The sequence below is a fragment of the Borostomias antarcticus genome, assembly GCF_949987555.1.
Source record: "Borostomias antarcticus genome assembly, chromosome: 15".
Taxonomy (NCBI): Eukaryota; Metazoa; Chordata; class Actinopteri; order Stomiiformes; family Stomiidae; genus Borostomias; species Borostomias antarcticus.
This window is the reverse complement of record NC_140248.1, coordinates 24,677,031-24,704,844: the sequence shown is the minus strand read 5'-3', so window position 1 is coordinate 24,704,844 and position 27,814 is coordinate 24,677,031. Positions and strand designations below refer to the sequence as shown.

Sequence of the window (27,814 nt, the reverse complement as noted above, 5' to 3'; positions counted from 1 at the left end):
CTCCTCTCTTGTTATTGGTCTCTCCTCTCCTCCTTCCTCCTGACTCCTCTTGTTATTGGTCTCTCCTCTGCTCCTCCTGACTCCTCTCTTGTTATTGGTCTCTCCTCTGCTCCTCCTGACTCCTCTCTTGTTATTGGTCTCTCCTCTGCTCCTCCTGACTCCTCTCTTGTTATTGGTCTCTCCTCTCCTCCTTCCTCCTGACTCCTCTTGTTATTGGTCTCTCCTCTGCTCCTCCTGACTCCTCTCTTGTTATTGGTCTCTCCTCTCCTCCTTCCTCCTGACTCCTCTCTTGTTATTGGTCTCTCCTCCTTCCTCCTGACTCCTCTTGTTATTGGTCTCTCCTCTCCTCCTTCCTCCGGACTCCTCTTGTTATTGGTCTCTCCTCTCCTCCTTCCTCCGGACTCCTCTTGTTATTGGTCTCTCCTCTGCTCCTCCTGACTCCTCTCTTGTTATTGGTCTCTCCTCTGCTCCTCCTGACTCCTCTCTTGTTATTGGTCTCTCCTCCTTCCTCCTGACTCCTCTTGTTATTGGTCTCTCCTCTCCTCCTTCCTCCGGACTCCTCTTGTTATTGGTCTATCCTCTCCTCCTTCCTCCTGACTCCTCTTGTTATTGGTCTCTCCTCTGCTCCTCCTGACTCCTCTCTTGTTATTGGTCTCTCCTCTGCTCCTCCTGACTCCTCTCTTGTTATTGGTCTCTCCTCTGCTCCTCCTGACTCCTCTCTTGTTATTGGTCTCTCCTCTGCTCCTCCTGACTCCTCTCTTGTTATTGGTCTCTCCTCTGCTCCTCCTGACTCCTCTCTTGTTATTGGTCTCTCCTCTGCTCCTCCTGACTCCTCTCTTGTTATTGGTCTCTCCTCTGCTCTGGTCTCCTCTATCACTACTGGCCCCTCCTCTCCTTCGTGACCCCCCCCTGACCCCCAGTGCGCAGGTTACTCCGGGGTGCACCTGAAGAGGGACTTCTTCCTGAGCCACTCGTCCAGCGCTCGCTCTGAGCTGTTCATCAACCTGCGTGAGGTGAGCTCCAGACTGCGCCTGCCCCGGGGGGAGTACGTCATCGTCCCCTCCACCTACGAGCCCCAGAAGGACGGAGACTTTGTGCTCAGGGTCTTCTCTGAGAAACCCGCTGATTCACAGTGAGTGAGAGGGGGGCAGGTGAGAGGGTGGGTAGGTGTTTTGGGGGAGCAGGTGTTTTAGGGGGGGCAGGTGTGGAGGGTGGGTAGGTGTTTTGGGGGGGCAGGTGAGAGGGTGGTAGGTGTTTTGGGGGGGCAGGTGAGAGGGTGGTAGGTGTTTTGGGGGGGCAGGTGTAGGGGGTGGTAGGTGTTTTGGGGGGGCAGGTGAGAGGGTGGGTAGGTGTTTTGGGGGGGCAGGTGAGAGGGTGGTAGGTGTTTTGGGGGGGCAGGTCTAGAGGGTGGGTAGGTGTTTTGGGGGGGCAGGTGTGGAGGGTGGGTAGGTGTTTTGGGGGGGCAGGTGAGAGGGTGGTAGGTGTTTTGGGGGGGCAGGTCTAGAGGGTGGGTAGGTGTTTTGGGGGGGCAGGTGAGAGGGTGGTAGGTGTTTTGGGGGGGCAGGTGAGAGGGTGGTAGGTGTTTTGGGGGGGCAGGTCTAGAGGGTGGTAGGTGTTTTGGGGGGGCAGGTCTAGAGGGTGGTAGGTGTTTTGGGGGGGCAGGTCTAGAGGGTGGTAGGGGTTTTGGGGCGGCAGGTGAGAGGGTGGGTAGGTGTTTTGGGGGGGCAGGTGAGAGGGTGGTAGGTGTTTTGGGGGGGCAGGTCTAGAGGGTGGTAGGGGTTTTGGGGCGGCAGGTGAGAGGGTGGGTAGGTGTTTTGGGGGGGCAGGAGAGAGGGTGGTAGGTGTTTTGGGGGGGCAGGTCTAGAGGGTGGTAGGTGTTTTGGGGGGGCAGGTGTAGAGGGTGGTAGGTGTTTTGGGGGGGCAGGTGTGGAGGGTGGGTAGGTGTTTTGGGGGGGCAGGTGAGAGGGTGATAGGTGTTTTGGAGGGGCAGGTGAGAGGGTGGTAGGGGTTTTGGAGGGGCAGGTGAGAGGGTGGTAGGTGTTTTGGGGGGGCAGGTCTAGAGGGTGGTAGGTGTTTTGGGGGGGCAGGTGAGAGGGTGGGTAGGTGTTTTGGGGGGGCAGGTGTGGAGGGTGATAGGTGTTTTGGGGGGGCAGGTGTTTTGGGGGAGCAGGTGAGAGGGTGGTAGGTGTTTTGGGGGAGCAGGTGAGAGGGTGGGTAGGTGTTTTGGGGGGGCAGGTGAGAGGGTGGGTAGGTGTTTTGGGGGGGCAGGTGAGAGGGTGGTAGGTGTTTTGGGGGGGCAGGTCTAGAGGGTGGTAGGGGTTTTGGGGCGGCAGGTGAGAGGGTGGGTAGGTGTTTTGGGGGGGCAGGTGAGAGGGTGGTAGGTGTTTTGGGGGGCAGGTGAGAGGGTGGGTAGGTGTTTTGGAGGGGCAGGTGAGAGGGTGGGTAGGTGTTTTGGGGGGGCAGGGGTAGAGGGTGGGTAGTTGTTTTGGGGGGGCAGGTCTAGAGGGTGGGTAGGTGTTTTGGGGGGGCAGGTGAGAGGGTGGGTAGGTGTTTTGGGGGGGGCAGGTCTAGAGGGTGGGTAGGTGTTTTGGGGGGGCAGGTGAGAGGGTGGGGTGGTGTTTTGGGGGGGCAGGTCTAGTGGGTGGTAGGTGTTTTGGGGGGGCAGGTGAGAGGGTAGTAGGTGTTTTGGGGGGGCAGGTGAGAGGGTGGGTAGGTGTTTTGGGGGGGCAGGTCTAGAGGGTGGGTAGGTGTTTTGGGGGGGCAGGTGAGAGGGTGGTAGGTGTTTTGGGGGGCAGGTCTAGAGGGTGGGTAGGTGTTTTGGGGGGGCAGGTGAGAGGGTGGTAGGTGTTTTGGGGGGGCAGGTGAGAGGGTGATAGGTGTTTTGGGGGGGCAGGTGTTTTGGGGGGGCAGGTGAGAGGGTGGTAGGTGTTTTGGAGGGGCAGGTGAGAGGGTGGTAGGTGTTTTGGGGTAGTAGGTGTGGAGGGTGGGTAGGTGTTTTGGGGGAGCAGGGGGTGGGTAGGTGTTTTGGGGGGGCAGGTCTAGAGGGTGGGTAGGTGTTTTGGGGGGGGCAGGTGTAGGGGGTGGTAGGTGTTTTGGGGGGGCAGGTCTAGAGGGTGGGTAGGTGTTTTGGGGGGGCAGGTCTAGAGGGTGGGTACAGGGTAGGTGTTTTGGGGGGCAGGTCTAGAGGGTGGGTAGGTGTTTTGGGGGGGCAGGTGAGAGGGTGATAGGTGTTTTGGGGGGGCAGGTCTAGAGGGTGGTAGGTGTTTTGGGGGGGCAGGTGAGAGGGTGATAGGTGTTTTGGGGGAGCAGGTCTAGAGGGTGGTAGGTGTTTTGGGGGGGCAGGTGAGAGGGTGATAGGTGTTTGGGGGGGGCAGGTCTAGAGGATGGGTAGGTGTTTTGGGGGGGCAGGTGTTTTCGGGGGGCAGGTGAGAGGGTGGTAGGTGTTTTGGGGGGCAGGTGTGGAGGGTGGGTAGGTGTTTTGGGGGGGCAGGTGAGAGGGTGGTAGGTGTTTTGGGGGAGCAGGTGAGAGGGTGGTAGGTGTTTTGGGGGGGCAGGTGAGAGGGTGGTAGGTGTTTTGGGGGGGCAGGTGAGAGGGTGGTAGGTGTTTTGGGGGGGCAGGTCTAGAGGGTGGGTAGGTGTTTTGGGGGGGCAGGTGTAGGGGGTGGTAGGTGTTTTGGGGGGGCAGGTGAGAGGGTGGTAGGTGTTTTGGGGGGGCAGGTGAGAGGGTGGGTAGGTGTTTTGGGGGGGCAGGTGAGAGGGTGGGTAGGTGTTTTGGGGGGGCAGGTGTGGAGGGTGGGTAGGTGTTTTGGGGGGGCAGGTGTGGAGGGTGGGTAGGTGTTTTGGGGGGGCAGGTGAGAGGGTGGGTAGGTGTTTTGGGGGGGCAGGTGTGGAGGGTGGTAGATGTTTTGGGGGGGCAGGTCTAGAGGGTGGGTAGGTGTTTTGGGGGGGCAGGTGTTTTGGGGGGGCAGGTCTAGAGGGTGGGTAGGTGTTTTGGGGGGGCAGGTGAGAGGGTGGGGTGGTGTTTTGGGGGGGCAGGTCTAGTGGGTGGTAGGTGTTTTGGGGGGGCAGGTGAGAGGGTAGTAGGTGTTTTGGGGGGGCAGGTGAGAGGGTGGGTAGGTGTTTTGGGGGGGCAGGTCTAGAGGGTGGGTAGGTGTTTTGGGGGGGCAGGTGAGAGGGTGGTAGGTGTTTTGGGGGGGCAGGTGAGAGGGTGGGTAGGTGTTTTGGGGGGGCAGGTGAGAGGGTGGGTAGGTGTTTTGGGGGGGCAGGTGAGAGGGTGGTAGGTGTTTTGGGGGGGCAGGTCTAGAGGGTGGTAGGTGTTTTGGGGGGGCAGGTGAGAGGGTGGTAGGTGTTTTGGGGGGGCAGGTCTAGAGGGTGGTAGGTGTTTTGGGGGGGCAGGTGAGAGGGTGGTAGGTGTTTTGGGGGGGCAGGTGAGAGGGTGGGTAGGTGTTTTGGGGGGGCAGGTCTAGAGGGTGAAACCAGGTTAAGATGTTCCTCTTGACAGGGAATTGGATGAAGACGTTGTGGCTGATCTACCGGAGGAGGTGAGGATCTTTAAAAATCAAACGATTCTAAAATACCAAGCGCAGCAAAAGTCTAAAACATGTGACCTAGGCTGACATATAATAATGTGCTTCTGTGTGCATCTCTGCTGTAGCCAGAGCTGGACGAGAGCCAGATTGACGCTGGCTTCAAGGATCTCTTCCGGAAGCTCGCTGGCCCGGTGGGTGACCTGGGGGTTGAGGTGGCTTGGAGTCATGGGACATGTAGTTCTCTTCTCACCATCTTCTCTGTCACAGGACATGGAGATCCCAGCCTCCAAGCTTCAGACCATCCTGAACCGCACCATCAGCAAGCGTGAGTCCACAGCTGCTAGACTCGATTTCAGAGTAAGAGAGGCTAAAAGCATCATAGGAGAGACATGGCGAATACTGGTGTGTGTTTGCTATGGCCCAGGCCTAATGCCGGAAGTGGGCTGGTGTATGTCTGTGTGTACGTGTGTGTGTGTGTATGTGTGTGTGTGTCTGTGTGTGTGTGTCTGTGTGTACGTGTGTGTGTGTGTGTGTGTGTGTCTGTGTGTGTACGTGTGTGTGTGTGTGTACGTGTGTGTGTGTGTACGTGTGTGTTTGTGTGTACGTGTGTGTGTGTGTACGTGTGTGTGTGTGTGTGTACGTGTGTGTGTGTGTGTGTGTGTACGTGTGTGTGTGTGTGTGTGTGTGTACGTGTGTGTGTGTGTGTGTGTGTACGTGTGTGTGTGTGTGTGTACGTGTGTGTGTGTGTGTGTGTGTGTACGTGTGTGTGTGTGTGTGTGTACGTGTGTGTGTGTGTACGTGTGTGTGTGTACGTGTGTGTATGTCTGTGTGTACGTGTGTGTGTGTGTGTGTACGTGTGTGTGTGTGTGTGTGTTAACTAAGAAGGAGCTCTTACAGTAGCGCTACTCTGTCACAGATAAAGACCTGAAGACCGAGGGCTTTGGGAAGGAGGCGTGTCGCTGCATGATCTCTCTCATGGATGTATCCTTGATTGGTCCACCGTCCACACGCCATCACGGGTCCGTCCGTCCGCCATGTTGTCCGTCTGCCTCTCTCTCTTTGTGTGTGTGTCTCTCTGTCAGTCCTTGACCACGCAGACAGACGTCCGGCAGCGGAACGCTGGGCCTCGCTGAGTTCCATGTCCTGTGGGAGAAGATCAAACGCTACCTGGTGAGTCTGACTTCCTGCACCCGACTCTCATCTGCTGCAAAGCTTTGTTTGGTTTGCTTTTATTCATACATCATCATGGAGCGTACTTTATGAATTTGTACAGAACATGGATGGATGAAAGGGTCACCCCAAGGAAGCTGTTTAAAGCTTTTAGTAGGGGGCCCAGTCTCACACAAACACAGTGGTGAATAGTCAACAGCAGTGAACAACAACATATATAACAAACACATAACAAACACTTAACAGACAAGAGAGACAATCCCAGTATTACATTAGGTTTCAACATTAGTAGAAATTAATAAAATAAATAATAAGAATAACATTGGAGTACAGGACGATATAAACAAGATTCTTGATATAATCAGTGGATATAAGTTGATAGAAGTTGTGTTCAGTTTTTTCTTAAAGATGGAGATAGAATGTGACATGTTCAGACTCTCTTCAAGCTCATTCCAGATCTGAGGTCCTCTGTATGTCATACTGAAACAGGTGCATTCTAATTTCCTTTTTTTCCGTGTGATCTACTGGTTTGTGTAGTTAATGGAAGTCCTCTCTGCCTCTCTCTCCCTCTCTCTCCCTCCCTCTCCCTCTCTCTGCCTCTCTCTCCCTCTCTCTGCCTCTCTCTCCCTCTCTCTCCCTCTCTCTCCCTCCCTCTCCCTCTCTCTGCCTCTCTCTCCCTCTCTCTGCCTCTCTCTCCCTCTCTCTCCCTCTCTCTCCCTCTCTCCCTCTCTCTCCCTCTCTCTGCCTCTCTCTGCCTCTCTCTCCCTCTCTCTCCCTCTCTCTGCCTCTCTCTCCCTCTCTCTCCCTCTCTCTCCCTCTCTCTGCCTCTCTCTCCCTCTCTCTGCCTCTCTCTCCCTCTCTCTCCCTCTCTCTGCCTCTCTCTCCCTCTCTCTCCCTCTCTCTCTCTCCCTCTCTCTCCCTCTCTCTCCCTCTCTCTGCCTCTCTCTCCCTCTCTCTCCCTCTCTCTGCCTCTCTCTCCCTCTCTCTCCCTCTCTCTGCCTCTCTCTCCCTCTCTCTCCCTCTCTCCCTCTCTCCCTCTCTCTCCCTCTCCCTCCCTCTCCCTCTCTCTCCCTCCCTCTCCCTCTCTCTCCCTCTCTCTCCCTCTCTCTGCCTCTCTCTCCCTCCCTCTCTCTCCCTCTCTCTCTCTCCCTCTCTCTCCCTCTCTCTCCCTCCCGCCCCTAGACGGTGTTCAGGAAGTTTGACCTGGACAAATCAGGCACCATGAGCTCCTATGAAATGCGCCTGGCGCTGGAAGCTGCTGGTAATGTTTTACAGCCTCTGGAATCCAAGCACTGCATGGTAGAAAGACTACTTTCACCACACCAGCGTGCTTTCATCATATGGTCAGCTCTGCTTTGGCTCAAAGTCGGGACGCACCCATTGCAAAATTCTGGGACGATACCGATGTTTAAAATAATAATTTGCCCGATAGCCGTTTTTTTGTGTTTATTTTGTATTCATTTTGTATTTGCTATTAAAGGAGTAGTAAAGGGAAAATGCATGTTTAGCCCTGTTTTAAGGTTACTTATGATCATATACAATGGTTCAGATCAAAACGTTGACAAAGCTAGCACTCTTGAGACAGTCTGATAATTGCTCTACCACCGTTTTAGTCATACAATGGATGTGGGTGGGCATCTTGAAAAATCATTCAAAAAACATGTTAAACTCTCGATTTCAAAGACAAGAAGCTCACCGAGGGGGTAATTGGTGTCCGTTGGTGTTTTGAGCCATTGTATATGATCATAAGTAACCTTAAAACAGGGCTAAACATGATTTTTCCCTTTACTACTCCTTTAATTCCCCCTTTTGTGCCAGGGAAACAAAGACATCTTAATTTACAGTCAATATAACTTTTTAAAGTCTTTCAGCCTTTCACCAGTCTCTGAATGAGCACAAATCCAATCATACAAATGTATTAAACAACCTTAAATGCAACACAACAGATAAACATTGGCCACTGCCATCGGTGAATGTCATCTTATTTGCCGATAGGCCAATGGCAGTCAAGGTGAATATCAGCCGATGTATGACTGATAATATTGATGCATTCCTACTGTAGTTCAAGGTTTGTCCAGCTGGGGGCGACCAGTCTTCAGTCTACCTGCAGATAAAAAGCAATGGGTCAAATCGTTTCACTGAACAAACTAGTTTAAATAGTGTGTCCCCCTGCTAAGCACTTATTGTATTTTAGATTGCTATTCTTGTACTTTGCCTTCAGGACTAGATCATGCTCTTAGTCACTTGTTTTAGAGAGAAGATGCACTTGTGAGTTCTGGTGAGTAGTAGTACACTGGCTTTTCCTACGTTAAATGCAATTATTGTTAGTCTCTTTGGATAAAAGCGTCTGCTAAATGACTGTAATGTAACCTAATAAAACCATTCACTCTCCTTTGTCCACATCAGGCTTCAAGTTGACCAACCACCTTTTCCAGCTGATCATTCTGCGGTTTGCAAAGCCAGACCTGAACGTGGACTTTGATAACTTTGTCACCTGCCTGATTCGCTTGGAGACCATGTTCAGTGAGTTCTTAGGCTGTTCTGACAGTCACAGCCGTCCCAGTGCTGTTGTACCCAGAACTAATATCTCTCTGTGACACACTGCATGTGAGCAGATGATGATCGTAACAACTTTCTACTCTCGCATCACAGAAACCTTTAAAGAAATGGATGCAGACGCAGATGGAATTGTGGAATTCAGTTTCTTCCAGGTTTGTCACTGGCCTTAAACGTGGGTGTGTGTTCATAAAGTAGACCGGAAGATTAGGAGAGGAGGTTGTGAGGAGGGTGAAGAGACCATGTGTGTAAACATGAACATTGACCAACACTACCAGGTAGACTATCCAACAATACCAGGTAGACTATCCAACAATACCAGATAGACTATCCAAAAATACCAGGTAGACTATCCAACAATACCAGGTAGACTATCCCACAATACCAGATAGATTATCCAACAATACCAGGTAGACTATCCAACAATACCAGGTAGACTATCCAACAATACCAGGTAGACTATCCCACAGATGTTTGATGATGTTAGTGAAGTCTCTTCTCCTCTCTCTCTAGTGGATCTCCCTCACCATGTTTGCCTAGAGAGACGGCCGGTTCTCCCCCATGACATCCTCCTCATCTGTCCACCTGCTCGTCTCGTCCTACTGGTCACTGTGCTTACAGGACGTTGTCTGTCTTGTCTCAATATCCAGGGGTCTGAAACTCAGTACTTGTTAAATGTGTCTTTATCTTTCCCATGGTGCAAAGTTAAAACAGTGCCTTCACTACGCTGCCTGGTTTTATGTGTAGGGGGGGAATCTAAGTTACCAGAGTAACAGATGCTCTATGAGAATATTTATTTGGTTTCAACAATTTTATTTTCCTCTAACAGAAGCCTGATACATATTGAGCCGTAGGAAAGGAAAGAAAAAGCTGACTGGTTGTACAGAAAAGTAGTTTTTAGTAAACACATTTTTTGATTAATCAAAACTACGTACAGTATCTTCTGCACATTAAATGAATTGATTCATTTTTGCTTTCATTTATTAAAAAGAAAGTGCCATTAATGTTTAAAAACATTTCGCGTTGTTCTTTCATAATGTATAATACAGTACTAATATCTGAAATTATATGTACAAACATTGTTTTTTCTCAGATAATTATATAATAGGCTTTCTGGAGCAATAAATATTTCAGCTTTAAAAACTGTATATGAACAATTGTGCCATCTATCAACCCCTAAACATGGTCTACCACCTCATCCTGGAGCTGGACCCCACTGAGGCGGCCCTAAACACAGCTTTCTGTGGACTTCCTTCTAGGGACTCAGTCCTACACTATGACTGTCACAGCCTCTGGGACCAACACAAGCTTGTCTTTGTCCCTCTGTCTGTAAGTGTGCCGTGAGCACGGGGCAGGAGAGCGTTGAGGGTAGGAGAGCGTTGAGGCCAGGACCGACCCCGACCGACAGGTGGGCCCATCTCAGTTGAGAGCCAGCCCCTCACTGACCGGCATGTTGATGTGAGCGGTCAGCAGCGGCGCACTCTTCCCCTCTCCGAGGACAAACACCTGCAGGTACAGAACGAGGACAAACACCTGCAGTTACAGAACGAGGACAAACACCTGCAGTTACAGAGCGTGTGTCACTCTTCCCCTCTCCGAGGACAAACACCTGCAGTTACAGAGCGTGTGTCACTCTTCCCCTCTCCGAGGACAAACACCTGCAGTTACAGAACGTGTGTCAACATCGGCCTCCGCCACTTCCAGACAGTCACGTGGTTTACCAGCGAGACTGAACCTTGGCACAACCGAAAACAGGGTCCACACACACACACACACACACACACACACACACACACACACACACACACACAGACACACACACACACCCTGATAGCAGACCTTCATCTACCTCTCAACTGGGGATAAATAAATACTGATTACTTGCGAGACAAGTCATATTCCAGTAAGGCAAGGCTATTTGTGTAGCACATTACAGCCACAGGGCAATTCAAGGTGCTTTACATGAGACATTAAAAGCATTAAAACAAAATGCAAGACATTATAGACATTTGTAGACATTTTATAGACAGTAGATACATACTCATGTCTGAAATACTGGTAATGAAATGGGTGTTCCAGCAAGCAGGATCTATGGATGAAGCAGCCAGTTGTCCGGCAACCGAACCCTCCCAGATACGGTATGTAAAACCGGCCCCTCCCAGATACTGTATGTAAAACCGGCCCCTCCCAGATACTGTATGTTAAACCGGCCCCTCCCAGATACTGTATGTAAAAGCATTCTCTCTAATAGTTCAGAATGTCCAAAGCCCTCCTGCTTACTGGAACACTCCCAAGGTTACAAAGAAGCGGCGGCCATACTTTGATGATGTCAGAGATTCCTTTGTCGCTCATGCACTCCACAAACGTGTCGATGGGGTAGTTGAGACCAGGGACCAGGAGGGGGATCTGGGCAGAAGTGAGGAAATAATAATAATAATAATAATAATACATTTTATTTGTAAATGCACTTTACATCGAATGAACGATCTCAAAGTGCTACAGAACGTAAAAACATTTAGAAAAAAGAACGCTTCATAGGGCTAAATCTAGCATACTAAGAACCTTAACAAAAAGCTGTCTTAAAAGGCTTTCTTAAAAACAAAAAGCTTTCTTAAGCTAGCTATACTATCTTAAGTGTAGCTTATACTTATACTAGCAAGTAAAGCTTATACTTATACTAGCAGGTGTCTCCTAGGTGTCACACTAAATAACTGCACTGCTGTTGACTAGATATTCATACAACAGATTCATAGATTAAAAGACAAGAATACCTCGGTCTGTGTCACTATCTTATTCTGAAAGATCTTGAAAACATTTTAATGACCTACTTATATTTAATTCATTTGTTCCTTCCTTGAACTCACGTCAGCCATCACAAAACATTAAATGCAGCCTTATATCTCTACACAGATATATGTAAATATCAGATAGAAAAGGAGGGCATACTTCAGTTAACAGGGACAGAGTCTAGTGGGAGATAATGAGGGGGAAATGAAAAGTCACACAAGTCACCACTAATCAAAGAATACAGACCATTTTACCTTTTTTGTTAAGTGTTACAATGTAGGCGAGTACCTTGAAGTAGGCCGTCCTCATACTGTAGAGACTCTCATCGTACAGGAAGCTGATGGCCAGGTTCATGACGGGACGACACGCTGCCGTGTTCTGGATGTTGAGGGTCAGCTTGAAGGACGGGCCCAGACCCTGGACCTGCACACAGGAGAGAGAGAGAGAGAGAGAGAGAGAGAGATAGATAAATAAATAGAGAGATAGATATAGATAGATAGATAGGTAGGTAGATAGGTAGATAGATTATAGATAGATAGATAGATGATAGATAGATAGATAGATAGATAGATAGATAGATAGATAGATAGATAGATAGATAGATAGATGATAGATAGATAGATAGATGATAGATAGATAGATAGATAGATAGATAGATAGATAGATAGATAGATAGATAGATAGATAGATGATAGATAGATAGATAGATGATAGATAGATAGATAGATAGATAGATAGATAGATAGATAGATAGATAGATAGATAGATAGATAGATAGATAGATAGATAGATAGATGATAGATAGATAGATAGATAGATAGATGATAGATAGATAGATAGATAGATAGATAGATAGATGATAGATAGATAGATAGATAGATAGATAGATAGGTAGATAGATAGATAGATGATAGATGATAGATGATAGATAGATAGATAGATAGATGATAGATAGATAGATAGATAGATAGATAGATAGATAGATAGATAGATAGATAGATAGATAGATAGAAAAGAGGCGGAGAGGGAAAGAGAAGTACTGTAGCTGTGATATTGAAGAAGAAAAGATGACTGCACGTTTGTGTGTATCTGTGTGTGTGTGTGTGTGTGTGTGTGTGTGTGCACGCATTAAGGCTGTCAATTGTCCCCCAAAATGCCATTCAAATACTACTTAACAAAAAAAAAATATATATATATATGTGAAAATATATGATAATATTTACATATGTTTCAATAATGAAATGTACCACAGCAAACACTATTAAGCAGTGGGCACATTATTACCAGGTTGTGTTGTACAGTTGGACAATGTGATCAGTGATGGGACCACAATCTGGGAGGGTGTATTTTGGCTCAAACTCATTGATTAATTCTGTAAATCCAGCCCCAAGTAAAAGGTTTATGGGATGTATTATCTTTACAAGTGAAGCGTCTGAGCTCATCTGTGATGGTGGCTTCGCAACTGGCAACGACCTTGACGAGGTAGCAGTCGCAGAACTCGCCATGCATTCCTGTTCTGATGCAGGTGTCTAGGGATGTTAATAGTTAATCGACTATCAATTAATTGCCGATAAGAATTTACTCGAGTAAGATTTGGTTACTCGATTAATTACGAACATTATCAACGGGAGTTGTGTGAAATGTAATCATGATTTAAGGTCTGACTGCACATGAGGGCCCCGCCATGTAGTGAAGGATAATTGGGATGCCGGGAAATTTCAACGACACAGAGGAAGAAGACACAAAAATGAAGCGAGCAAAGTGCAGTCTGGCGCAGGACGTTCTTATCAATTAATCGACTATCGTTTGGTTAACAGTTATCGATTAATGAAATTCCTTGAGGTTTGCAACCCTAAGCCGTGTTCAGAATCGCTCCCTCGTTCCCTCACTCCCTATTCCCTATATAGGGTTCACCATGTAGTGAACTACCTAGGGAAGGAGAAAATGTAGGGTACATGCGCTGTTCCCTGGAAATCAAGGTGAAGGTGCTGTTAGCTCGGCTAGTCGTAGTGGGTCCTGTTAGCTCAGCTAGTCGTAGTGGGTGTGGTTAGCTCGGCTAGTCGTAGTGGGTGTGGTTAGCTCTGCTAGTCGTAGTGGGTGTGGTTAGCTCGGCTAGTCGTAGTGGGTGCTGTTAGCTCGGCTAGTCGTAGTGGGTGTGGTTAGCTCGGCTAGTCAAAGTGGGTGTGGTTAGCTCGGCTAGTCATAGTGGGTGTGGTTAGCTCGGCTAGTCGTAGTGGGTGCTGTTAGCTCGGCTAGTCGTAGTGGATGTGGTTAGCTCGGCTAGTCATAGTGGGTGCTGTTAGCTCGGCTAGTCGTAGTGGGTGTGGTTAGCTCGGCTAGTCGTAGTGGGTGTGGTTAGCTCGGCTAGTCGTAGTGGGTGTGGTTAGCTCGGCTAGTCGTAGTGGGTGTGGTTAGCTCGGCTAGTCGTAGTGGGTGTGGTTAGCTCGGCTAGTCGTAGTGGGTGCTGTTAGCTCGGCTAGTCGTAGTGGGTGCTGTTAGCTCGGCTAGTCGTAGTGGGTGCTGTTAGCTCAGCTAGTCGTAGTGGGTGTGGTAAGCTCAGCTAGTCGTAGTGGGTGTGTTTAGCTCGGCTAGTCGTAGTGGGTGCTGTTAGCTCAGCTAGTCGTAGTGGGTGTGGTTAGCTCAGCTAGTCGTAGTGGGTGTGGTTAGCTCGGCTAGTCGTAGTGGGTGTGGTTAGCTCGGCTAGTCGTAGTGGGTGTGGTTAGCTCGGCTAGTCGTAGTGGGTGTGGTTAGCTCGGCTAGTCGTAGTGGGTGCTGTTAGCTCAGCTAGTCGTAGTGGGTGTGGTTAGCTCGGCTAGTCATAGTGGGTGTGGTTAGCTCGGCTAGTCGTAGTGGGTGTGGTTAGCTCGGCTAGTCGTAGTGGGTGTGGTTAGCTCGGCTAGTCGTAGTGGGTGTGGTTAGCTCGGCTAGTCGTAGTGGGTGTGGTTAGCTCGGCTAGTCGTAGTGGGTGTGGTTAGCTCGGCTAGTCGTAGTGGGTGTGTTTAGCTCGGCTAGTCGTAGTGGGTGTGGTTAGCTCGGCTAGTCGTAGTGGGTGTGGTTAGCTCGGCTAGTCGTAGTGGGTGTGGTTAGCTCGGCTAGTCGTAGTGGGTGTGGTTAGCTCGGCTAGTCGTAGCGGGTGCTGTTAGCTCGGCTAGTCGTAGTGGGTGTGGTTAGCTCGGCTAGTCGTAGTGGGTGTGGTTAGCTCGGCTAGTCGTAGTGGGTGTGGTTAGCTCGGCTAGTCGTAGCGGGTGCTGTTAGCTCGGCTAGTCGTAGTGGGTGTGTTTAGCTCGGCTAGTCGTAGTGGGTGTGGTTAGCTCGGCTAGTCGTAGTGGGTGTGGTTAGCTCGGCTAGTCGTAGTGGGTGTGGTTAGCTCGGCTAGTCGTAGTGGATGTGCAGTCAGCAGGCGGTGCTTCATTTTACCCGTCGTCGAGTGATATTTGTACTCTGTTCCAAATTCTACATCTGACTACGTCCTTCTATTGAATCTTGCTATCACTAGAGCGGAGTCCAAACACTTGCCACAAACGTGGCTTCTCGGATGTTCAAGAGTGGTAATCTCCGCTGGTTCAACGTTTTCAATGACTAATGACTGCAATTAGACCTAGGCAATGGGAGGGAGAGGGATGTGTGTTTGTAATCCAACACCTTTGAAAACACGGATGTTCAAATTACAAAGGAAGGATTGGATGCGCTATCCCAGACAACGAGGTGCACTTGTGGTGCTAAACCAAAAAAAAAAACATGTACTTCAAACTGGCATCCAAGGATGTATGGTAGCACTCCACCACTTGAAAAAGGTTACAAGGTTAAATACTCAATTTCACCAGTTTATTGCCGGCCGTCAATTCACATGATTATGTTTCGGCCTCTCGGCCTTCATCAGAACGTCAGTTTGAAGGATATTAAAATTAGTCTGCTGTTAGGTAAAATTTCCAATTGGCGACTAGATTTCGGAAGGCTATCTAAAAAAAAGATATACTTGGCCGGTAGATTTTTTCATCTACAGTCCCCTTGGCAGGTGACTAACCATGAGCCAAAAAGTGAATTTTCACCCCTGGTTGCGGGGAGGTTGAGGGTGCGAGCGGCAGACTCACCACGGCGTTCATCTTGAGAGGCTCCAGGAGGCTGGCAGACATGGGGGTGAGGCTGGCCTCCAGAGCCATGAGGTAGGCCCGGGCCGAGGCCAGACGCAGGCGGCTCAGGTCCATCTGGAAAGCCCTGTGCATGGCTAACATCACCCAGGAGCAGGGACACACACAGGGCCACCGGCTGGGTGAGCTTCATGTGTGAACCATTTCTTACCACAACGCTATACGGTACATCATCCATTTTGAAATGTTTCAGTGCAGGCCTACTGACTCCTATCCCTCAAGATGTCTATAATAAAGATATATCTTCAGGTATATTATTATACTAGCATTCCTGGCTAATAAAGCCCCATGTCTTAGTGTGGGGCGGTGTCCTACGCAGGGTCGGACGGGGACATGGAAGACCTACCCACTGCATTCTCACGCTCCCTCATGGTCTGGTCCACGTACAGCTTGGTCTTCTTGGGCACGTTGAGGCGCACGCCTTGTGCCAGAGGGGGGCCAGGGGCGCTGTCCCGGTCATCAAACACAGAGGTCCTCTTCAGGATCTTCACCATCAGGCCCCCCCCTACAGGTCAACCAGGGCATAGACGGCCTTAGACCAGATGAGATGACCCCAAGTACATTCCCATAGACGGCCTTAGACCAGATGAGATGACCCCAAGTACATTCCCAGCTAGCAGGAAATGTTCCCACAACATTGGCAAACATTCCCAACACATTCTGCTAATGTTTTCACATTCTTAGAACATTTTTTTTTTAGAACAACTGATTGCTAGCTGGGTTGGGGTTTGTCAATATTTCGTCAACACACCACCTACTCTCTACACACCGGGACACGGGTGAGACGCTTCTCAACATGATTCAGATCCATTTCAAAAATCCCTTATTATGTATTGAGGGATGTATTCTGGCGCTAAATGGAAATAATGGCTCGACTTGTACCTTTGGTGGTCATGACCAGAGTGCCGTCCTCTCGTCCGTATCTTCCGAAGCAAATGCCCGTCACCACATCCTAGAAAACAGCGTAGAGAGAGTAGTTTATCTGTCAACACATCCTAGAAAACAGCGTAGAGAGAGTAGTTTATCCATCAACACATCGTAGAAAACAGCGTAGAGAGCAGTAGTTTATCCATCAACACATCGTAGAAAACAGCGTAGAGAGAGTAGTTTATCTGTCAACACATCCTAGAAAACAGCGTAGAGTAGTTTATCTGTCACCACATCGTAGAAAACAGCGTAGAGAGAGTAGTTTATCTGTCACCACATCCTAGAAAACAGCGTAGAGAGAGTAGTTTATCTGTCACCACATCCTAGAAAACAGCGTAGAGAGTAGTTTATCCGTCAACACATCCTAGAAAACAGCGTAGAGAGAGTAGTTTATCCATCAACACATCCTAGAAAACAGCGTAGAGAGCAGTAGTTTATCTGTCACCACATCCTAGAAAACAGCGTAGAGAGAGTAGTTTATCTGTCACCACATCCTAGAAAACAGCGTAGAGAGAGTAGTTTATCCATCAACACATCGTAGAAAACAGCGTAGAGAGCAGTAGTTTATCTGTCACCACATCCTAGAAAATAGCGTAGAGAGAGTAGTTTATCTGTCACCACATCCTAGAAAACAGCGTAGAGAGAGTAGTTTATCCATCAACACATCCTAGAAAACAGCGTAGAGAGAGTAGTTTATCTGTCACCACATCCTAGAAAACAGCGTAGAGAGCAGTAGTTTATCTGTCACCACATCCTAGAAAACAGCGTAGAGATAGTAGTTTATCTGTCACCACATCGTAGAAAACAGCGTAGAGAGAGTAGTTTATCTGTCACCACATCCTAGAAAACAGTGTAGAGAGCAGTAGTTTATCCATCAACACATCCTAGAAAACAGCGTAGAGAGCAGTAGTTTATCTGTCAACACATCCTAGAAAACAGCGTAGAGAGAGTAGTTTATCCATCACCACATCCTAGAAAACAGCGTAGAGAGAGTAGTTTATCCATCACCACATCGTAGAAAACAGCGTAGAAAGCAGTAGTTTATCCGGCCAGCTGGGTGCTGTGTTTCACATCCAAACCCCCTTTCATTGGGTGAGCTAAGCGTAGTTGTGCCATGTCCATACAAACCTCCACCTTCCGGTCCCTTTTTGGTCTCTTCTAGGTCCCTATTGTGTTGTTTACATGAATCATGAATTCGTATTCAATTCTTTCAAGGATTAAATTATGTGAAATAATATATCTCATCAATTACCATGATGTTTCTCACCCGGTTTGTCTTTTGAACTAAGATAGACTATAGGCTGGTCCAATTATAGACCGGGTAGATAGATACTTTATGGGCTGGTCCGATTATAGACCAGGTAGACTATAGACTAGATACTTTATGGGCTGGTCCGATTATAGACCAGGTAGACTACAGACTAGATACTTTATGGGCTGGTCCGGTTATAGACCAGGTAGATAGATACTTTATGGGCTGGTCCGGTTATAGACCAGGTAGATAGATACTTTATGGGCTGGTCCGATTATAGACCAGGTAGATAGATACTTTATGGGCTGGTCCGATTATAGACCAGGTAGATAGATACTTTATGGGCTGGTCCGGTTATAGATCAGGTAGATAGATACTTTATGGGCTGGTCCGGTTATAGACCAGGTAGACTACAGACGAGTCTATTCATAGATCCCTCAGACAAGGTGGGCTGTATGAGCGTCTAGTCATGCGGTCTTACAGGGGTCTTGACGGTGCTCAGGAGGTTCTTGTCCCTGTAGAGATGGACCTCACAGTTGGCCAGGCCCACGAGGATGGCCAGGAAGCCCCTGGTGGGAAGCTCCATCACAGCCATGGTGGTGATGGCTGCCGGGAGGCTGGCTGTCCACAGCCTCTTCCCCTGAGAGCAGGAAGGGAAAGCAGGACAGGACAAACAGAGCAGGGCAAGGGACGCAAAACCGGACAATACAGGTTGGGCTGAGCATTCAGAGAATAGAGAATGTGTGGATTTTTGGGGGGTTTAATTTTGACCATGTTCAAATAAGTAGAGCGATGTGAAAAGGGGCGCACCTTCTGTGTGAAGCCCTGCAGGGTCTCGTCGGCGAAGCCCACCACCACGTTCTTCCCCATCCTCACCAGACCCACCGGCTGAGACGACAGCTCAATGCAGTACTTCGGTCTGGAAGAGTCCCTGCAAAGACAGCACACGCCATCACATTACCCACAAAGTCAAATGGAGTAGTACTCCTTGCTTAGACAGACTGACGGCAGGAGTGAGACAGGCAAGGGGACGAACACTAACGCTGGGACTTGAACCTTGACCTCTAGGACCTTATACTGTACAGCAGGTTACAGACAGACAGATACATATACAGACAGATACAACTTTCATCATTCTTATCTGATCTTAATTCGGGAACCACTGTATCACACTTTTATCTACGCTTATCTTTATTTCAGGGAAGTACAAGGTTTTTCCTGCATAGAGGATTTTTTGGCCCCCAAAGAGATTTTAGCCAGAGCCAAAGGAAAATCACCTGTGCCAAAATACTAAAAAATGAGAATAAAAATAGCGATTCAAATCCTCTCCAAATGTGTTTGATAGCTTGTTTCAAGTGCAGCCCATCCCTCTTTCTTGCATTATCCATGGTTTGGACCACTAGTAATCAAGATAATTAATAGACAGGTTATCAGTATCTTAAACATTTTGTCTTCATATCCATTTTGTGTCATGTCAGGAGATTTCCCGCGATTGTGAAAAGTGAGCTCAGTCAGAACGACAGCGAAGAATATAGGTCTATATATGCTGGTAGAATATAGGCCTATATACGCTGGTAGAATATAGGTCTATATATGCTGGTAGAATATAGGTCTATATATGCTGGTAGAATATAGGCCTCTATACGCTGGTAGAATATAGGTCTATATACGCTGGTAGAATATAGGTCTATATACGCTGGTAGAATATAGGTCTATATATGCTGGTAGAATATAGGTCTATATACGCTGGTAGAATATAGGTCTATATATGCTGGTAGAATATAGGTCTATATACGCTGGTAGAATATAGGTCTATATATGCTGGTAGAATATAGGTCTATATATGCTGGTAGAATATAGGTCTATATACGCTGGTAGAATATAGGTCTATATACGCTGGTAGAATATAGGTCTATATATGCTGGTAGAATATAGGTCTATATATGCTGGTAGAATATAGGTCTATATATGCTGGTAGAATATAGGTCTATATACGCTGGTAGAATATAGGTCTTTATACGCTGGTAGAATATAGGTCTATATATGCTGGTAGAATATAGGTCTTTATACGCTGGTAGAATATAGGTCTATATATGCTGGTAGAATATAGGTCTATATATGCTGGTAGAATATAGGTCTTTATACGCTGGTAGAATATAGGTCTATATATGCTGGTAGAATATAGGTCTTTATACGCTGGTAGAATATAGGTCTATATATGCTGGTAGAATATAGGTCTTTATACGCTGGTAGAATATAGGCCTATATATGCTGGTAGAATATAGGTCTTTATACGCTGGTAGAATATAGGTCTATACGCTGGTAGAATATAGGTCTATATATGCTGGTAGAATATAGGTCTATATACGCTGGTAGAATATAGGTCTATATATGCTGGTAGAATATAGGTCTATATACGCTGGTAGAATATAGGTCTATATATGCTGGTAGGCTACTCGGCACAAAACTGAGGTTTCCCCCCCAAAATGTGTGCGCTTCACCCCCCACAGAGCCATCCTGAGCCAGGAGAAGCCCTGAAGCAGCGCTCGCCTCCACCTCACCTGCGCAGGATGTAGATGTTCCCGTTACGACATGCCACAGTGATGCGGAACTCGACGTCGAACTGACCAGTGACGTCCATCAGTGTGGGCGGGCTGGGGACGGACATCTGAGGCAGCGACGGGAGGAAAAACACAGAGGAAGAGAACGTCGACGGAGAACATGGGAACAGTTCTGATTTGGCTCACTTTTTTCAGTCTTCCACAAATTGAAATAATTTAACACAAGAGACCATTTTATCTTAAAACTGGTAAATGGTGGTGCCCAGAGAGCACACCTCCATCCCTGAATGCATTTCGTGGCTCTGTGCCTGCCAAAATTGAGAAAGAATGAGTGGTGGTGGATGGCCGGCCATGTTTGGGCGACTCCTGGATCCGCACTGTGATTCGAATCTGCTCTAAAATGTAACGGGTTCTGAGCTGTAAATGTAATGGGTTCTAAGCTGTAAATGTAATGGGTTCTAAGCTGTAAATGTAATGGGTTCTAAGCTGTAAATGTAATGGGTTCTGAGCTGTAAATGTAACGGGTTCTAAGCTGTAAATGTAACGGGTTCTGAGCTGTAAATGTAATGGGTTCTGAGCTGTAAATGTAATGGGTTTTAAGATGTAAATGTAATGGGTTCTAAGCTGTAAATGTAATGGGTTCTAAGCTGTAAATGTAACGGGTTCTAAGCTGTAAATGTAACGGGTTCTAAGCTGTAAATGTAACGGGTTCTAAGCTGTAAATGTAACGGGTTCTAAACTGTAAATGTAATGGGTTCTAAGCTGTAAATGTAACGGGTTCTAAGCTGTAAATGTAGCGGGTTCTAAGCTGTAAATGTAACGGGTTCTAAGCTGTAAATGTAATGGGTTCTAAGCTGTAAATGTAACGGGTTCTAAGCTGTAAATGTAATGGGTTCTAAGATGTAAATGTAATGGGTTCTAAGCTGGCCCGTGCTGCATCCTCTACCGGGTTTTCATGAAAATGGGTGCGGTAGTTTTTGCGTAATCCTGCTGACAGACGGACGGACGGACGTACACACAAACGAAAACATTACTTCTTTCCCAGCTGTCTCCGGGGGTGGAGGTAACAGTAATTCAAGGTAGAGGCTAGTAGTAAGGTAGAGGCTAGTAGTAAGGTAGAGGCTGGTAGTGAGGTAGAGGCTGGTAGTGAAGTAGAGGCTGGTAGTGAGCAGTGTTGGGCAGTAACGCGTTACTAGTAACGCGCTACAGTAATAATATTACTTTTTCCAGTAACGAGGGGTGTAGCGAGTTACTAATCACATTTCAGTAATAATATTACAGTTACTTGCCCCCAGAAAGCTCGCTACTGCATTACTTTTGTCATAGTCCTGCTCTGTTTATTTATTTTCGTTTTACAAAGGGTGAAATAAAGTTTTGATTTCAGATTGAAGAACGTTCCGCTCATATCACGTCCCGTCACATTATAACCAGGCAAGCAGCGAGACATCACACCAGACTAGACCAGACCAGACCAGACTAGACTAGACCGTCCCGTCACATTATAACCAGGCAAGCAGCGAGCGAGCGGAGCTATTTGAACATGACGACGTTAACATTCCATGGCTGGAAATACGCACACTATTTCGATTTCCTGGAACTGAAAGACAACAAGAATGTTGTCAAGTGTAAACTGTGTGTAAGTTCTACTAAGACTCTTTCTTGTGCCAGAAACACCACCTCAAATCTCCTGAAACATTTGCTACGCCAACACAGCAACATGAAGTTGGTGGAAAGAGAACCGGACCGTGATGAGCACGCTGCAAAAGGTAGTCAATATGGAAAGTAATATATTACATAAGTAACTAGTTACTTTTGGCTGGGAGTAATAGGTAAAGTAACGATATTACTTTTAAAAAGGGTAATGAGTAATAAGTAATATATTACATTTTTTGAGTAACGAGCCCAACACTGGTAGTGAGGTAGAGGCTGGTAGTGAGTAGAGGTGAGTAGAGGCTGGTAGTAAGGTAGAGGCTGGTAGTAAGGTAGAGGCTGGTAGTGAGGTAGAGGCTGGTAGTGAGGTAGAGGCTGGTAGTAAGGTAGAGGCTAGTAGTAAGGTAGAGGCTGGTAGTGAGGTAGAGGCTGGTAGTGAAGTAGAGGCTGGTAGTGAGGTAGAGGCTGGTAGTAAGGTAGAGGCTGGTAGTAAGGTAGAGGCTGGTAGTGAGGTAGAGGCTGGTAGTGAGGTAGAGGCTAGTAGTAAGGTAGAGGCTGGTAGTGAGGTAGAGGCTGGTAGTGAGTAGAGGCTGGTAGTGAGGTAGAGGCTGGTAGTAAGGTAGAGGCTGGTAGTGAGGTAGAGGCTGGTAGTGAGTAGAGGCTGGTAGTAAGGTAGAGGCTGGTAGTAAGGTAGAGGCTGGTAGTGAGGTAGAGGCTGGTAGTGAGTAGAGGCTGGTAGTGAGGTAGAGGCTGGTAGTGAGGTAGAGGCTGGTAGTAAGGTAGAGGCTGGTAGTAAGGTAGAGGCTGGTAGTAAGGTAGAGGCTGGTAGTGAGGTAGAGGCTGGTAGTAAGGTAGAGGCTGGTAGTGAGGTAGAGGCTAGTAGTAAGGTAGAGGCTGGTAGTGAGGTAGAGGCTAGTAGTAAGGTAGAGGCTGGTAGTGAGGTAGAGGCTGGTAGTAAGGTAGAGGCTGGTAGTGAGGTAGAGGCTGGTAGTGAGTAGAGGCTGGTAGTGAGGTAGAGGCTGGTAGTAAGGTAGAGGCTGGTAGTAAGGTAGAGGCTGGTAGTAAGGTAGAGGCTGGTAGTGAGGTAGAGGCTGGTAGTGAGTAGAGGCTGGTAGTAAGGTAGAGGCTGGTAGTGAGGTAGAGGCTGGTAGTGAGTAGAGGCTGGTAGTGAGGTTGAGGCTGGTAGTAAGGTAGAGGCTGGTAGTGAGGTAGAGGCTGGTAGTGAGTAGAGGCTGGTAGTGAGGTAGAGGCTGGTAGTGAGGTAGAGGCTGGTAGTGAGGTAGAGGCTGGTAGTGAGTAGAGGCTGGTAGTGAGTAGAGGCTGGTAGTGAGTAGAGGCTGGTAGTAAGGTAGAGGCTGGTAGTGAGTAGAGGCTGGTAGTAAGGTAGAGGCTGGTAGTGAGGTAGAGGCTGGTAGTGAGGTAGAGGCTGGTAGTGAGGTAGAGGCTGGTAGTAAGGTAGAGGCTGGTAGTGAGTAGAGGCTGGTAGTGAGGTAGAGGCTGGTAGTGAGGTAGAGGCTGGTAGTGAGTAGAGGCTGGTAGTGAGGTAGAGGCTGGTAGTGAGGTAGAGGCTGGTAGTGAGGTAGAGGCGGGTAGTGAGTAGAGGCTGGTAGTGAGGTAGAGGCTGGTAGTGAGGTAGAGGCTGGTAGTAAGGTAGAGGCTGGTAGTGAGGAAGAGGCTGGTAGTGAGGTAGAGGCTGGTAGTAAGGTAGAGGCTGGTAGTGAGTAGAGGCTGGTAGTGAGTAGAGGCTGGTAGTGAGTAGAGGCTGGTAGTGAGGTAGAGGCTGGTAGTGAGGTAGAGGCTGGTAGTGAGGTAGAGGCTGGTAGTGAGGTAGAGGCTAGTAGTAAGGTAGAGGCTGGTAGTGAGTAGAGGCTGGTAGTAAGGTAGAGGCTGGTAGTAAGGTAGAGGCTGGTAGTGAGGTAGAGGCTGGTAGTGAGTAGAGGCTGGTAGTGAGTAGAGGCTGGTAGTGAGTAGAGGCTGGTAGTGAGGTAGAGGCTGGTAGTGAGGTAGAGGCTGGTAGTGAGTAGAGGCTGGTAGTGAGTAGAGGCTGGTAGTGAGTAGAGGCTGGTAGTGAGGTAGAGGCTGGTAGTGAGGTAGAGGCTGGTAGTGAGGTAGAGGCTGGTAGTGAGGTAGAGGCTGGTAGTGAGGTAGAGGCTGGTAGTGAGGTAGAGGCTGGTAGTGAGGTAGAGGCTGGTAGTAAGGTAGAGGCTGGTAGTAAGGTAGAGGCTAGTAGTGAGTAGAGGCTGGTAGTGAGGTAGAGGCTGGTAGTGAGGTAGAGGCTGGTAGTGAGGTAGAGGCTGGTAGTGAGTAGAGGCTGGTAGTGAGTAGAGGCTGGTAGTGAGTAGAGGCTGGTAGTGAGGTAGAGGCTGGTAGTGAGGTAGAGGATGGTAGTGAGGTAGAGGCTGGTAGTAAGGTAGAGGCTGGTAGTGAGTAGAGGCTGGTAGTGAGGTAGAGGCTGGTAGTAAGGTAGAGGCTGGTAGTGAGGTAGAGGCTGGTAGTGAGGTAGAGGCTGGTAGTGAGGTAGAGGCTGGTAGTGAGGTAGAGGCTGGTAGTGAGGTAGAGGCTGGTAGTGAGGTAGAGGATGGTAGTGAGTAGAGGCTGGTAGTGAGTAGAGGCTGGTAGTGAGGTAGAGGCTGGTAGTGAGTAGAGGATGGTAGTGAGTAGAGGCTGGTAGTGAGGTAGAGGCTGGTAGTGAGTAGAGGCTGGTAGTGAGGTAGAGGCTGGTAGCGAGTAGAGGCTGGTAGTGAGTAGAGGCTGGTAGTGAGTAGAGGCTGGTAGTGAGGTAGAGGCTGGTAGCGAGTAGAGGCTGGTAGTGAGTAGAGGCTGGTAGTGAGCTGTGAGAAGGGGGAGCAGCAGACCTTGGAGAGGATGGTGAAGGCCTCTGGATCCAGGATGTAGATGTCATTACTCTCGGTGCCGATGACGAGACAACTGACCGCGTCCTCGTCCGCCATGTTCTTCTTTAGTGTTGCGATGCAGGTGATGACGGTCTGAAAGGACACAGGAAATAGGCCAACGTGTTTAGAGAGTTGGGTCAAAGTTGTGCGTGTGCAGAGTTTGGCTACTGATGGACTGAGTAGGGCACCTGTCTTCGTATTGGCTGCTGCTTGTGAAGGTTAACAAAAGCATCCATGTCCTGTGGGTCCAACATGAGGAACCTTGGTAAAATAAAGGGAGAATGATGTCATGAATTGATATAAAGCTCACCTTATAACAAATCTTTGATACTCAAACTGATTAAATACCTCAAGGATCTGACGGAGAGTGGAATATCAGCCTTGTCTCTGTAAGTGAACACATAAGCAAAGTTAATGACCTCTACCACATCCAATCACTCAATATCACAATGTGCCAATATCACCGTGTATGCTCACAATCCCCAGAAACTTTTGTCAGACTATGAAGCACAAATAAACTCAATCATGCTACTGAATTTACCTTATGCCCTCCAGTAATTCCTTCAAGGTCATAGGGTCAATCGTGTCCTTGAATCAGAGAAAGGCCAACATCAAGACTATGTTCTTATACATGACCAACATACAAAACAACCCATATCTTCATCGACATTGCATCATGCTGAATTATTCATTATATTAACACGTGGTTGACATACAGTATTAGCAGAGTTGGGCTGTACATTATCAGTTATCAGGAGTTTGCACTTGTAATTAGTTTGATCCTGTTTTCTTTCACTTTTATATCGACTGTGTTTTAATGTATACTGTGTTTTTATATTGTCCTGCATGTCTTGTATGTCTGTAACTTGTGTTGCTGCCTACCCCCGAAACAGGTCCCCCTTGAAAATGAGACCCTGGGTCTCAATGGGTTATTTCACCTGTATAAATAAAGGTTAATGAAAAATGAAAATCTAATTCCCTAAGGTCCTCTCACCTCCCTGGCCTGGTTCCAGACGTCCTGCTCCAGCGTGTTCACCTCAAGCAGGGGGAGTGTGAACTTGAAGTACGGACGCAGGTTTTTATAGACATAGATGAAGGGGCCCGAGGCCACGGCTATGGCTGGAGAGCGTGGCTCGTGCTGATCCATGAGGAAAGGCACCAGGCCCGTGGGAAGGTCCAGTAACGTGTTCTCACTCATCAAACCGGTCCCTCGGTACACTTTCAGCTTCATGTTGCTGGAACCTGTGCCCAGGTCGCCCACCAACAACTACAGAGGAAAATAAGAAATGATTCATTTTATGTATAAATCCCTCTTCATTGTGAGATTATTTCCTGTCTGCAGAATGGGTGTGCTCCATGGACGCACGGATCTGCGCACACTAAGCCAGCGCACATCCACGGACAGAGAGATAAGAGATGTTATAAGAAGTAAACATGGTGAGCAGTCTGAGAGAGAAGACGAGTGATTGCGTGGGCATCCTGACGGAAGTGTAGCTACCTTGTTCTCTCCATCCCCGTGCAGGTCCACCAACGCTGGTGAGATGGACACAAGAAACACATGGAATCCATTTAAGAGATAGTTAGTAGTTAGCTAGACTACACATTCGGTGCAAATTCAATTCCATAAATAAATTGTGTAGCTACAGTATTTACAAAGGAGCATTGCAGTCCGGGCGTCAGAGGCTGTTATTTTGATGAACCTAGTTTTGTCGGGTAAAGTTTTGATCTCTGCTGTTTCTTGCAGCTTGGGGATACCTCTTCAAAATACAGGATGGAGTCTGGTGATATCCCATGAGCATTTTAAGATAACTCCTTTAAGCCCAAAATCGCAGAAAAATTGGGATTAATGGGGCGTGTGTGTGTGATTTGCCTACAGTTGTTCACATCCCCTATTTCTAAAAGAGACACACCTGTGCAAAACCACTGCAAAATAATAGGCGAACGTGGTAAAGGAACTAAGTTAAAATGTCTAGGCCTAGATCTGTATGCATTTGTGTATAATCTCCAACTCACAACACCTGGGGCCTCATTTATCATTGTGGATACACCCTTTTTCATTTACACCTGATTTTTGCACTTGCTTTTCTCCGCAAATAATGTGATGTATCATGCCAACACTCAATGGTAAATATTGTGTATATATCTCACAATATTTACCATTGAGTGTTGTCATGATACATCACATTATTTGCGGAGAAAAGCAAGTGCAAAAATCAGGTGTAAATGAAAAAGGGTGTATCCACAATGATAAATGAGGCCCCTGTTATCTCAAAGACAGTAATCTTCCAAAGCCTCGAACCAAGGAGGAAATAAAAGCAGATAAACTGTAAGAACCACTGTAAAGTAACTTTACTTGATACATACGCCAACGTTAACTAATTGTGTTGATGCATCAAGCGCTAACGTTAAGGTTACAGTCATCCTTCATCTTTACGGCCATAAAACAGTGGAACAGCCTTCCAAAAGAACTCACAACAACAACAAGCTTTCATAGCTTCTCTCACCTCGCAAAGCAGTGGATACTCGCTCAGCAGAGCTGCGCGCACCTGTAGTCGCACCTGCAGTCAAGTGTGTGTGTGTGTGTGTGTGTGTGTGGCACATATGTATGGGGGCTGTACCTAGGGTTTGAGAAAGGGTCTGGGGAGGTTGGGATGTGGGTATAGGAATGAGTGAAATCTGTGCTACATAACTTTTTTTTGTATTCCTTCTACAGCATGTATGTAACTTTCCCACTGTGTACTATTTGCCCCACTATTTTAAGACTGTATATTTATTTGCCCAGGGACATTGATGGCCACCGGGTCATAATGCGCCTCTAACCATTTGCTTGTCTCGCTGCTGTAACAACAACAACAACAACAACAACAACAATGCAGGTGGAAATTAGCTGTCTAGCTATAACCTTGTACAGTGCATCTCTCCCTATTCTATAGGGTAAATGTCTACTGTACCTTGTCCCTGTCTTAAAAATAAATAAAATCAATCACAGTATCTCACTTTCAAGCTTCATCTTACCCATACACGAGGAGAAAGTGTAGAGGTTGGCCACCGGGTCATAATGCGCCTCTAACCATTTGCTCGTCTCGCTGCTGTAACAACAACAACAACAACAACAACAACAACAACAATGCAGACAGCGCATACAGTCACGCCAGATCCTCTAGTAGATGTCATTCAATGCAACAGACAGGTTTAAATCAACTAACCACGTAGATGAGGGGATTTCACAAATCTGATCTGGGATCTGATAATGTTAAAGTTTATGTTATATCTAAATGCGATAGTGCTATATCTATATCTATCTAAAAGGTTTGTAACAAGGCAGTAACGTTAGCCAGCT

General features: G+C 47.7%; 2 protein-coding genes across 3 annotated transcripts in view; one reads left to right on the top strand and one right to left on the bottom strand.

Annotated features, from left to right (window-relative positions):
* Positions 1-8,843, top strand: part of LOC311318972 (calpain-1 catalytic subunit) — a gene marked incomplete at its 5' end in the record, with an annotated part of 31,769 nt that extends 22,926 nt beyond the window's left edge. The window contains 10 exons of the mRNA XM_084450406.1: positions 908-1,132; positions 4,502-4,541; positions 4,655-4,720; positions 4,797-4,854; positions 5,446-5,510; positions 5,631-5,699; positions 6,882-6,960; positions 8,106-8,222; positions 8,352-8,410; positions 8,769-8,843. Of these exons, the coding sequence (XP_084306532.1) occupies positions 908-1,132; positions 4,502-4,541; positions 4,655-4,720; positions 4,797-4,854; positions 5,446-5,510; positions 5,631-5,699; positions 6,882-6,960; positions 8,106-8,222; positions 8,352-8,410; positions 8,769-8,795 (805 nt within the window). The 3' untranslated portion in view covers positions 8,796-8,843. The remainder of the gene's footprint in view (positions 1-907; positions 1,133-4,501; positions 4,542-4,654; positions 4,721-4,796; positions 4,855-5,445; positions 5,511-5,630; positions 5,700-6,881; positions 6,961-8,105; positions 8,223-8,351; positions 8,411-8,768) is intronic.
* A 249-nt stretch (positions 8,844-9,092) lies between these two features.
* bbs1 (Bardet-Biedl syndrome 1) lies at positions 9,093-27,532 on the bottom strand. 2 transcript variants are annotated; one of them, XM_084450561.1, is made up of 16 exons: positions 27,490-27,532; positions 25,973-26,007; positions 25,469-25,741; positions 25,016-25,062; positions 24,823-24,861; positions 24,663-24,735; positions 24,436-24,567; positions 19,931-20,037; positions 18,180-18,300; positions 17,851-18,009; positions 16,073-16,142; positions 15,537-15,695; positions 15,134-15,267; positions 11,331-11,465; positions 10,575-10,661; positions 9,093-9,761 (listed from the first exon to the last, which is right to left on the bottom strand). In XM_084450561.1, the coding sequence occupies exons 1-16, from the start codon at positions 27,491-27,493 to the stop codon at positions 9,675-9,677; spliced, it is 1,662 nt and encodes a 553-aa protein (XP_084306687.1). In that variant the 5' UTR covers positions 27,494-27,532; the 3' UTR covers positions 9,093-9,674. The 2 variants fall into 2 exon arrangements, with proteins under 2 accessions (XP_084306687.1, XP_084306688.1); XM_084450562.1 differs by having other exon boundaries at positions 9,632-9,761; positions 11,297-11,465.
* Between the last annotated feature and the right edge of the window lie 282 nt (positions 27,533-27,814).

What these genes read in the sequence shown, in the direction of transcription:
- bbs1 (XM_084450561.1), bottom strand. An exon ending in CCTTCACCATCCTCTCCAAG is followed by an intron (nt 20,038 to 24,435) that starts GTCTGCTGCTCC and finishes TCGCTGCCTCAG; the next exon opens with ATGTCCGTCCCCAGCCCGCC. An exon ending in TGAGCACCGTCAAGACCCCT is followed by an intron (nt 16,143 to 17,850) that starts GTAAGACCGCAT and finishes GCTGTTTTCTAG; the next exon opens with GATGTGGTGACGGGCATTTG.